Source organism: Erinaceus europaeus, chromosome 2, assembly GCF_950295315.1.
Source record: "Erinaceus europaeus chromosome 2, mEriEur2.1, whole genome shotgun sequence".
NCBI classification, from domain to species: domain Eukaryota; kingdom Metazoa; phylum Chordata; class Mammalia; order Eulipotyphla; family Erinaceidae; genus Erinaceus; species Erinaceus europaeus.
The window spans coordinates 36,344,599-36,357,113 of record NC_080163.1 but is presented as its reverse complement, the minus strand read 5'-3'; the positions used below and the strand labels follow the sequence as shown (position 1 = coordinate 36,357,113).

The 12,515-nt window shown below is 41.7% G+C and overlaps 1 protein-coding gene across 4 annotated transcripts in view; it reads left to right on the top strand.

Moving 5' to 3' along the window:
- Positions 1–12,515, top strand: part of FSTL4 (follistatin like 4) — a 491,259-nt gene that overhangs the window by 456,624 nt on the left and 22,120 nt on the right. For 3 of the 4 annotated variants that reach the window (XM_060178083.1, XM_060178087.1, XM_007519914.3), the window contains one exon: positions 2,713–2,862. The exons of the other annotated variant lie outside the window; for it this stretch is intronic. In XM_060178083.1, coding sequence (XP_060034066.1) covers positions 2,713–2,862 — 150 coding nt within the window. The remainder of the gene's footprint in view (positions 1–2,712; positions 2,863–12,515) is intronic. 4 annotated transcript variants of the gene reach the window in all.

The window sequence follows — 12,515 nt, the reverse complement described above, 5'->3', positions numbered from 1 at the left end:
TTGGAAATACTCAACTGGGACAGAACTCTGGGTCACTAAGAGTTATTAGGGGCATGGGGGTGGGAGCTGGGTGGTGGCAGACATACATCCAGTTTAGCAGACATACTATCATGCATAAGGACCCGGGTTCAAGCCCCTGCTCCCCACCTACAGGGGGGAACACTTCATGAGTGGTGAAGCAGGTCTGCAGATGTCTTTCTCTCTCTCCCTCTCTATCCCCCCTTCTCAATTTCTTTCTGTCCTATTCAATTAAAAAAAAATAGAAAGGAGGGAGTTGGGCTGTAGCACAGTGGGTTAAGTGTAGGTGGCACAAAGTGCAAGGACAGGTGTAAGGATCCCAGTTCGAGCCCTGGCTCCCCACCTGCAGGGGAGTCGCTTCACAAGCGGTGAAGCAGGTCTGCAGGTGTCTATCTTTCTCTCCCCCTCTGTCTTCCCCTCCTCTCTCCATTTCTCTCTGTCCTATCTGACAACAATAATAAATACAACAATAAAACAACAAGGGCAACAAAAGGGAATTAATAAAATAAAATAAAAAATAAAAAGGAAAATAATAAAATAAAAAATAAAAAGGAAAATATGGCCACCAGGAGCAATGGATTCATAGTGCAGCACCAACCCCCTAGAATAATCCTGGTCTCAATAAAATAAGTAATTAAGAGTTAGAAGGTAGAGCAAAAGGAGGCTCATAGAATATCAAGACAAAGTTAACCCAGAGTCACGGGAAAAGCACAAATGTGTATCATGAGACATGAGGGAAGATCAGGTCTCTAGGATATTATAGTGTAGTGAAAGAAAAGAGACCAAACATAATTATATAATTAGACAAATAAATGTCTTGAATGAATTGGAAAATGAAAACTGTATCAGGGCAGGGGTTTGGGAAAGGCTAGAGGAACTAAGCTGAATGAGGTCACAGGGTCTCATGGTTGCATAGCTTTTCTGAGGAAGAAAAGTGAGACAGATGCTGTGTAAGCATCTGTAATGTGTTCCCAACTGAGGGAACAGCCACTGCACAGGCCCTGGAAAGGGCAGGTGGCACAAAAAGAGAAGAGCAAGCTTTGGTGTGTGTGAAGCTGGGTGGGTTAGGGAGAGAAAGGCCAAGAGGGGTTGAGGAGGAACAGGGGCAGGGGCACTGGGTCTTGAAGCTTCAAGAAAGACATAGATCTTATTCTAAGGAAAGAAGAATGGGCAGGCAAGAGCTCTCTGGCAAGAGCAACCTCTTCCCCTCTTCCATCTCTGACTTCCTTTGTTCTCAGCGTTACCCTCCCAGCCCAGCCCAGCCTTCCAACTGACTATACACCCACCTAGATATGCTTGCTTTGTTATCCACACAACTGGGTTGGACCCTAGCCTCCACCGCACTGGAGAGAAGCTTCCATGCTGTGGCGTCTCTCCTTCTGTCTCTTTTCATCTAAGAATGGTGAAGCCAAGACAACAAATAGGAAACCTTTTATTGTAGTGGAAGGAACTGAACAGAGGAGTAATATGAGCCATCTTAAAGTTATGGGCTGTGATTTCTTTCAAGCATGTAGGGGGAAACTAGGGTGGGTCAAGGAACACAACTGGGGCTCAGTTACACAGGGAACAGATAATGTTGCTTATGCTGAAGTGACAGAGGTGAAAGTGGTGAGAGAGTCCAAGTCTGGGTGATCCTGGAAGGCAAAGCTTCACAGGGTTGTGGTACACTGGGTGAAGACCATGAGTGGGGAGTGAAGAGGTCCAAGGGGGTCTCCATGTTTGATCTCAGGAAGTGAAACAGCAGATCAGCCATGCCTTGCATGGTATTAACAGAATTGGGATTCTGAAATTGATATTGAGATTGAGAGCTGAATTAGACTTGCAAGTGTGAAAGAACTATTGCAATAAGAAAGGAGTGCCAGGTGCTTGGCTGGGGGGGTCAAGGAAGAGGCCTGGACTAGAGAGAGAGATTTGGGACTAGTCAACAGGAATACTGTGGTTAAAGCCAGAGGTTTGGATAAGACTAAAAAGGAAAGTGGGAAGTAGAGATGAAAAACCATCAGGGCCAGGCAGTGGTACACCTAGTTAAGGACTCACATTAAAGTAATGCAAGGACCCAGGTTCAAGCCCCTGGTCCCCACCTACGGGGTGAAAGCCTCACAAGCAGTGAAGCAGGGCTGCAGGTGTGTCTCTTGTCACTCTCCCTCTATCTCCCTCTCCTATGTCAATTTTTCTCTGTACCTATCTAATAATAAATAAATAATAAAAAGGAGAAGAAAAACCATCCAGGAGTTGGGCCCTCTGGCATCATCAAAGTGATCAGGATTAAGGAACAGAGGCAGGCCAGCAAAAAGGACACAGGATTATCAGCAGTGTCCCATAACAGGATGATGGGACTTAATTAGAATGCCACTAGCTTTGAGGTAAGGATCAAGGAGCACATGAGGGGCAGAGAAGTTGAGAAATAGTGCAAGGAACACTTTCAAAGTTCTGGTCATCAACAGAAGGGTTTTTAAACGATGGAGATGAGGAAAAGGCACAGTGGCCACAAGTGTGGAAAATTATGAGCTGAGCACTAATGGGGAGGACCTGAAAGGAAACTGCAGACTTCAGAAAGGAAAGGAACACTCAGTGAAACACTGGCTGAGGAGGGATCCTGGGCCATATCCCACATGTCCATATGATTCTTTGAAAGAAAAAAGGGATGGGGAGGTACAGGGCAAAGGGGACTAAGCAAGCTGTCTCCTTTTACAGGAAGAAATGTGCCCCCAGAAGGAAGGGGAAGCCCCCCACCCATGCCAGTGGGTGTCAGCAGTCAACATCAGGCACCGATATATCTACGTGGCCCAGCCCACATTAAGCAGAATCCTCGTGGTTGACATTCAAGCCCAAAAGGTCCTCCAGGTACAGCTCTCTGAAGGAATGGGGGAGGCTTCTGGTCCAGGGGTGCAATCTGCCACAATTTTTGCCTTCTGCACTTTTCTCAGATCCTACATGTGGGGGGGGGGGGATGAGACTGGGAAAGGAGGTACAAAAAAACATGTGCAGTTACTCATCAAGTACCTGTTGCTCACCATGCACTCTTCTAGGTGTTTGGAAAATAGCCCTGGGGAGGGAGTGCACCTGGTTGAGCTCACATGTTACAATGCACAAGAACCCAGGTTCAAGACCCTGGTCCTTACCTGCAGGGAGAAAGCTTTGAAAGTGGTGAAGCAGTGCTGCAGGTGTCTTCTTCTCCATTTCTCCCTTCCCTCTTGATTTATGACTGTCTCTATCCAACAAATAAAGATGATTTAAAAATTTAAAAAAAAAAAAAAGAAATCAGCCCTAAGTGATGCTGGACCTTGGATTTTAGTCAGAAAGAATGGGAATATTAAGAAGCTGTTAAGGGCTCAATGTGATAAATAAACTGACAAAGTATTGTGTTTATTAATATTTTATTAGTGATATAATAATGGTTTACAAGATTATAAAATTACATATTATAGTTACACATCATACCTACCACCTAGGCTCTGTTTCTCCCCCCCCCCCCAATAAACACCAGAATTCTCACAAAGAGAGAGTTTGGTTACTCTTCTTTTTTGCAAGTTCATTTGCTTTAATTCTTTATGTTCCACATATGAGCAAAACTATCTTGTCGTTGTCTTTCACCTCCTTACTTCCTTCACTGAGTGTAATCAGCTCCAATTCTATCCATTTTGTCCAAAGATATGATAGAACCTTTTTAAATTGCAGAGGAGTCTTCCATTAAGCATATATCCCTTAGCTTCTTTGTCCAGTTATCTGCTGATGAGTATTTATGATGCTTCTTGTCCTTGGCTATTATGAGTAATGAAGCTATAAGGGTAGGGGGCATATGTCCCTCCAAATTAGTGTTTTCATGTCCTTTGGATAGATGCCTAGGAGTGACAATACTGGATCATAAAGTATTTCCACTTTTATTTAAGGATTCTCTATACTATTTTCACAAGGGGATGCACCAGTTTGTATTATCACCAACAGTGTAACAGAATTCCTTTTTCTACACATCCTCACCAATACTTGTCACATACTTTTTGGTTGCTGTGGGCCAGACTCAGATGTAAGGCAGAATCTCAGTGTGGTCTTAATTTGCATTTCTCTAATAATAAGTGAAGTGGAACTTCTTTCATGTCTGTGAACCATCTGTCTTCTTTAGAAAACTGACTTTTCAGATCTTTCTAGCAAAGTGGCTAAAACTAACTCTTGCTCTGATGGTGAACAGAATCTGAGCTCTAAATTTTTAGTGGGTCTCCTGAGTCTGGGAGCCAGAAGCATAGTGATGAGGAGCAGTAAGGTATAACAAAGTCCAGAAAGCTAGAAAGACACTGCAGGGTTTTAATCGGGGGAGTAACACAATGTGACTTTGGAAATCGAAGAGTTGATCTGGCTGCTGTGTTAATAACAGACTGAGCAGAGATGTGGTCACTGAAATAACCCAGGCAAGAGAGAGTGACAGCAGGAGCAATGGAGGGGATGAGAAGTGATTAGATTCTTGACAGATTCTTAATGCAGAGCTTGAAAGATTTTCTGCTGGGTTGAATGTAAGGTTTGGAAAGCAGGAATCAAGATTTGCTGAGTTAGAAAAGAGAGGAGACAGGAGATGGCTCACCAGGTAGAATTTATAATTCATCACATCAAGACTTGGGTGTGAACCTCCATTGTGATATTGGAGCACCACACAGGATGGGTACTGCCATCTCTCCCTCCCTTTGTCTCTGTCTTCAGTTAAAATGAGTCCACCAAGAGCAGTGGATTCTCAGAGGTGCAAAACCCCAGCATATAAAGAAGTCACAGAAGGAAGTGTTATATAGTACATGTTGCTGACAGAATAATGGCCCCAGGGAGTCCACATTCTAACCTCAGAACTTGGAGATGGTATCTTAAATGGCAGAAGTGACTTTACAAATAAGCATGGATTTTTTCTTGTTGTTGTTCTTTTTTCTTTTAATTTTTTATTTATAAAAAGGAAACCGTGACAAAACCATAGCGTAAGAGAGGTACAACTTCACACAATTCCCACCACCAGAACTCCGTATCCAGTCCCTGCCCCCCTTGATAGCTTTCCTGTTCTTTAACCCTCTGGGAGTATGGACCCAAGGTCATTGTGGGATGCAGAAGGTGGAAGGTCTGGCTTCTATAATTGCTTCCCCACTGAACATGGACATTGACAAGTCGATCCATACTCCCAGCTTGTCTCTCTCTTTCCCTAGAGGGGAAGGGCTCTGGGGAAGCAGAGCTTCAGGACACATTGGTGGGGTTGTCTGTCCAGGGAAGTCTGGTCAGCATCATGCTAGCATCTGGAACCTGGTGGTTGAAAAGAGAGTTAACATACAAAGCCAAACAAATTGTTGACCAATCATGAATCTAAGGGCTGGAATAGTGCAGATGAAGAGTTGGGGGCTCCTCCATTTTGTAGATAGTTAGTAGGCATATTTTAGTTAAATTCCAAAGGCCTGTAGCTATACTAGTTTGGTTTTTTGTGTTTTTTTTTTCCTTTTTGTCCCTGAGCCTGAAATCTGATATGCCGGTGGATCCAAGTTATTGTCTACGGAGATGATGTCATGACTGGAAAAAGGACCAGAAAGCTGGATCAGGGAAGAGAGTAGCTCCCAAATATGAGAAAGGGGTATAAATATTGTTGATTGTAAACCCCATCTATTTGATCTGATCTGGGGCCCATATTCAGCTTAGAAGCCTATGTGACCACTACATCCCTGTAGATCTGAGCTCACATTCTGTGGTCATAAGTAGGAATGTTCCAAGCTGCCTCAATATCAGGACCCATCTTCGTCAGGTGTAGCATAGAGTATGTTGTCCATCCTCCCTTCAGAGGATGGAACATTCTCTACCATTGTTGATCCAAGTTGAGGGCAAGGTCCTATGGGGCCCACAAAGGGGTCTGTTTTGTTGTTCCTGATAGAAATGACTGGTAACAAGTGTTTTACTTCTTTGGTCAGGTTTTTTCCTAGGTATTTTATTGATTTTGCTGCAACAGTGAATGAGAGTGATTTCTGGATGTCTTCTTCAGATTTAGTGTTTGCATAAAGAAATGCCACTGATTTTTATACATTGATTTTTTAGCCTGACAACTTGCTATATTGCCTAATAACTTCCAGTAGTTTTCTGCTGGATTCTTTAGGTTTTTCTATGTATACTATCATATCATCTGCAAATAGTGAGAGCTTGACTTCTTCCCTTCCAATCTGTATTCCTTTGATTTCATTCTCTTGCCTGGTTGTTATGGCAAGAACTTCCAATACTATGTTGAAAAGTAATGGTTATATTGGACAGCCCTGTCTAGTCCCCGATCTGAGGGGGAATGCTTTCAGCTTCTGTACATTGAATATGATGTTGGCTGTAGGTTTGCTATATATGGACTCCACTATCTTGAGGAATTTCCCACTTATTCCCATTTTTGGTAGTGTTTTGAGCATGAATGGGTGTTGGATTTTGTCAAAGGCTTTCTCTGCATCTATTTAGATAATCATGTGGTTTTTGATTTTGCTTTTATTGATGTGGTGAATGACATTGATTGACTTGCATATGTTGAACCAGTCTTGCATTCCTGGGATAAATCTCACTTGGACATGATGAACAATCTTTTTGATATACTGCTGTATCCGGTTGGCCAGGATCTTGTTTAATATTTTGGCATCTATGTTCATCAGAGATATTGGTCTGTAGTTTTCCTCTTTTGTTGTGTCCCTATCTGCTTTTGGTATCAGGGTGATGTTGGCTTCATAGAATGTGGAAGGGAGTGTTCCTGTTTCTTTGATCTTGTGGAAAAGCTTTAGAAGTATAGGTATTAACTGTTTCCTGAAGGTTTTGTAGAATTCATTTGTGAAGCTACCTGGTCCAGGACTTTTGTTGTTGGGAAGATTCTTAATAACTGTTTCGATTTCTTTGTCTGTGATTGGTGCATTTAGGTTTTGTAGTTCTTCTTGGTTCAGTTTTGGAAGGGCATATGTTTCTAAGAATTCTTCCATTTCTTCCAGATTCTCTAGCTTGGTGGCATATAGTTCTTCAAAGAAGTTTCGCATGATTTTCTGGATTTCTGTGGTGTCAGTTGTAATATCTCCTCTATCGTTTACAATTATATTTATTTGAGTCTTCTCCTTTTTTTTTTTTTTAGTGAGTCTGGCTAGGGGTTTGTCAATCTTGCTTAATTTTTCAAAGAACCAAAATTTGGTTTCACTGACCTTTTTGTATGGTTCTCTTATTTTTGGTGTTGTTTATTTCTGCTCTAATTTTAGTGATTTTTGTCCTTCTGGTTGCTTGAGAGTTCCTTTGTCCTCTTCCTCTAAGTCCTTAAGGTGTGCAGTAAGTTCATTTATTTAAGCTTTTTCTTGTTCTTTAATATGTGGTTGTATGGCTATGAATTTCTCTCTCAGTACTGCTTTAGCTGTGTTCCAAATATTTTGATAGCTTGTGTCTTCATTTTTTGTTTCCAGGAACATTTGGATTTCTTGCTTGATTGTATCTCTGACCCAGTGGTTCTTAAGCAGTATGTTGTTTAGTTTCCAAATTCTGTGACTTTTAGTAATTTTCTGTTTGTTGTTAAATGTTAGCTTTACTCCACTGTGGTCTGAGAAGATACTTGGGATGATTTCAATGCTCTTGAATTTGTTGATGCTGTCTTTGTGGCCTAACATGTGGTTTATCCTTGAGTGTGTGCTGTGTGGATTTGAAAAGAATGTGTGTTCCAGTTTTTTGAGGTGAAGAACTACGAAAATGTCCCGGAGGTCTAGTCTGTCAATCTCTTCATTTAATTTTCTTGTTTCTTTGTTGATTCTCTGCTTTGTTGATATGTCTTAGTGTGAGAGTGGGGTGTTAAAGTCTCACATTATTATTGTATTACTATTCATGTATTTTTGTAGTTCTTTCAGTAGGTGTTTGATGTATTTAGATAGTCCCTCATTGGGTGCATAGATGTTGATAACTGTTAAATCTTCTCGGTTTATTGATCCTCTAATCACTATGTAATGGCCTTGCCTATCTTTTATTACTTTATTTAATTTAAAGTCTATGGTGTCAGAGATGAGAATGGCTGTTCCTGCCCTTTTTTGTGGTCCATTAGCCTGTATGATAGTTTTCTATCCTTTCACTTTAAGTCTGTGTTTCTCTTGTGGGGTCAGATGGGATTCTTGCAAGCAGCATATGGTTGGGTTGTGTTTTCTGATCCACCCTCCCACTCTGTGCCTTTTAATGGGTGAGTTTAAGCCATTGACATTTACTGATATTATGGATTTAATGTACTGTAGTGCCATTATTCAACATTTTTTTATTTGCTCTGATTTATGGCAAGTATTATGGTGATATTCTTGTTTATAAGAGGTCTTTTAGAACCTCTTTCAGGGCAGGCTTAGTGATGGTTGCCTCCTTTAACTGTTGTCTGTCTGAGAAGGTTTTGATCCCTTCATCTAGTTTGAGTGAAATTATAATAGGATATATTATCCTTGGTTGAAACCCTTTTTTCATTCCGGGCTCCATAGTATAAGAGATCTTTTAGAACCTCTTTCAGGGCAGGCTTGGTGATGGTTGCCTCCTTTAACTGTTGTCTGTCTGAGAAGGTTTTGATCCCTCCATCTAGTTTGAATGAAAGTCTAGCAGGATATATTATCCTTAGCTGAAACCCTTTTTCATTCAGGGCTCGACAGATATCTTGCCATTCTCTTCTGGCTTTTAGAGTTTGAGTGGAGAAGTCTTCTGATAATCTTATGTGTTTTCCCCTGTATGTGACTTATTGTTTTTCTCTTGCAGCCTATAGGATCCTTTCTTTATCCTTAGTTCTTTTCATTGTAACTATGATGTGTCTTCAGGTCTGGTTTGATTCTGTTTGGGACTCTCTGGGCCTCTTGAATCTCAATGTCCTTTCTGTTGTTTAGGTCTGGGAAGTTTTCTTTTATTGTTTCCTCTAGAATGTTTACTTCCCTTTCTTCTCTTTCTTCCTCTGGCAGGCCAATTATACGAATATTACTTCTTTTGAGATCACCCGTATGTCTCTGTTGTTGTTTTCAGTGTCTCTCAGTCTCTTTTTGAGCTCTTTTACCTCTTTCTTAGTTTTCTCTAGCTCATCCTCTGTTTGGTTAATTCTGTTTTCTGCTTCTGTTATTCTGCTTTCCCTTCCCTCAGCTTCTTTCTTCAGTTCAGTTATAGTATTAGCTTTTTCTGTTAATTGATCTTTTAGTTCAGCTATTTCAGTTCTCTAATTACCTCGAGGTAGCTAATATTTTCCTTGAGGGTCTCATCTGTTGTTTCCCTAATTCTAATAGCCCTTTCCTCCATAGTTGTCTTCATTTCTGTGATTATTAGTTTATACTATTGCTTGCATACTTTTCTTATCTATGGTTACTTCTTACTGATTTGGAGTTTCTTCTGGGCCCCTGTCTTGATTTGTTGTGGTAGCAGTTTTATTTGCTCTTGATTTAACCATTTTTTTATTGATGTGGTTTTTATTTTTCTGTTCTGTCGTACTTCAGTTGTTGTGTTTTGAGTACAAGCCAAGCTATACTAAATACCTTTATGACAAATGCAGTCACCAACCTTACAAATTACAACAATAGTAACTGAAGCCGTTTAACCAATACCAGTTAGCCAAACAATTCCTCCAGTCCAAGAAAAAATAGCAACCAAATCCAAAAGAAAAAGAAGAGGAAGGAAAAAAGGGAAAGCAAGAATAGACAATTATGCAAATCTACTGTCCACTGTAAATTCTAGGGATAGCAAGAGGAGAAAGGGAAGTAGAGAAGAGACACACACCGTCCACTCTGAGTCAGATTTCTTCCCCAAAATAATTCACAAACGAGTACCAGTGAATTCAGAAAGCAGAAGAAGGAGGAAGGAAGAAAAGAAGATAAGAACAAGGAAAAAATAAGCAGTGAAAGGAGTTTTTTTTTTTTTAATTAGCTAGGAGGAGGGAAAAAGGGGAGAGTGGAGGGAAGAGATAGAGTGAAATGAGTTCCTCTCACAATGGATAGGACACCCAGTCACCTAGCAATGGAAAAAACAATAACAGTTCATTTTGGTCAACCTGAAGATGGAGGGGGGACATGCGTATATGTAATAGTAATAATAAAATAGAATAGAGTAAAAAACCCTAACAGTCAGTCTGAAGCTTGGATGGCTCCGGATTGGTTCAGGCAGCCTGAGCAAAGACAGCCAATTGTAAGAACTATCCAAAAAACAAACAAACAAACAAAAACCTCCAGGTAGTCTTTCCCAGGCAGGGGTGAGGCTCTGATTGGTCAGATATTTTGTCACTCAAATAGAGCTCCAGCCCCTTAGAAAAGAGAAGGAAATCAAAAGGGAAAAGGATTGGAATAACACCCCTGGTGAGCCAGGAATCTTGGTAAAGAAAATAGCTCAGCAGGAAGCCTGCTAGGAGCAGCTGTCCAGCCCCTGAGGTCTGGTTCTGGGGTGGGGGGAGGGGTTAACTTCAGAAATAATCAAAAAATTTCTTTTTCCTCCATTTTCTAACCCAAGACTGAGCTATAGGCCTCCTCCTTGGTGTCACACTTAGGATCCCTTATTCACCCTCCTGCTGACGGCCCAGTATCCTACCCTATCCAACGAATCCTAGGTCACAAGCCACTGCTTGTTGGAGCTCATACCAGCAGCTGCCTCCAAGTTGTCTTCTTGGCTCCACCCCCGTGGTGTTGTTCTTTTAATGCCATCAGGTTATTGCTGGCACTATGAATCCAATGCCCCGGCAGCCATTTTTTCCTTTTTTTTTTTTTCTATTTTATTTGACAAGGCAGAGAGAAATTGAGAAGGGAGAGGAGAGAGAAAGATAGACACCTGCAGACCTGCTTCAATGCTTGTGAAGCATCCCCCCTGCAGGTGGGGAGCAGGGGCTCAAACCCAGGTCCTTGTGCATGGTGACATGTGTACTTAACTGCGTACACCATCATACAGCCCCCTAAATTTGGATTTTTAAATGGAGAGTACCTGGATGACGTGTAAATACAAACCTAAGGGCCATTCTAAGAGAGAGGGAGGAGAAAGCAATAGCAAGAGTGCAGAGGCACGATGTCAGCCAAGGAGACTGGCAAGCAATGACTGGAAAGAGGAAGACAATAAGGAGACGATGGTACTGTGGAAGTTAAGAAAGGAGAGAATGAGTGGAAGTTAAGAAAGGAGAGAATGAGTGGCTTGTGTTGCCAAATGCATCTGAGGAGCATTTGTATGTTCTGAAGATTGAGACCCAACCATTGGTTTGGCAGCAACTTTGTGGAAACAGATGGAGCCATATCAGTAGGTTGCAAGCTAAATTCTAGGTTAGGACATGGAGACTAAAAGGAGGTAGCCTGGTTGAGAAGTTTTTCTGTAAAGGTGAGTAGAAGTTGATAAATTAGACAGGAGCCCAAAGAGAATGCCAAAGAAACTGCTGAAGAAACTGTTTTGTTTTGTTTTGTTTTGTTTTTCAGAATAGGTGAAACTTTTTTTATTCCATCAGTGTGGTAGTGTGGAAAAAAATGCCCCCAATTATTCCCTTGCTTCTGCATCATGGGGATCCTAGGGAGAAAAGTGGAGGTATAGCTTTAACAAAAACCCACTCTTTCTTTCATAATAGCAGGAGAGCATGGAGAACCTTTGGGTATAGTGCAGATCATTCAGCAGTAGCTAGATGAATTTGCTGTATGTTTTTTTTACTTTCACAGTGAAATGAGAAAGAAAATAATGACCAGAATGGGAAGTTTAAGGAGAGAGGTAGAGGCCAGGTGTTAGCTTATGCATTTGGACACACGTATTATCATGCAGTACCTGGGTTCAAGCCACTGCTCCCTGCCTGCAGGGGCCACTTCATGAGCAGTACAGCAGGTCTGCAGGTGTCTTTCTTGCTCTCGGTTGTTCTCTGTCCTATCAAATCAAATAGAAAGAAAAAAAATGGCACCCAGGAGCAGTGGATTTGTAATGCTGGCATCAAGCCCCAGTGATAACCCTGATGGCAGAGAGTGAGCGAGAGAGGGAGAGGGAGAGGGACAAGGAATAGGAGAGGGGGAGGGAAAGGGAGAAGTTGACAGTTGCATGTGAAGTTGAGTGGGTTAGCACAGGGTGCCAGCAGGCACAAGAGAAGGCATTAAGGATGCAAATATAAAGTGAGGGCCGTCTCTTTCCCTTCAATCCTCCATTTTACTCTCAACCTGATAGACTTTTTTTTTAATTTTTATTCATAAAAAGGAAACACTGACAAATCCATAGGATAAAAGGGATACAATACCACACAATTCCCACCACCAGAACTCTATCCCATCCCCTCCCCTAGAATCTTTCCTATTCGTTAATCTTCTGGGAGTATGGACCCAGGGTCATTATAGGGTGCAGAAGGTGGAAGGTCTCTTTTACTTTTTATAAATAAAAAAAAGAAGAAGAAGGTAGAAGGTCTGGCTTCTGTAATTGCTTCCCTGCTGAGCATGGGCATTGGCAGGTCGATCCATATTTCCAGCCTCTCTCTTTTCCTAGTGGGGCAGGGCTCTGGGAAAGCAGGGCTCCAGGACACATTGGTGGGGTCATCTGCCCAGGGAAGTCTGGTT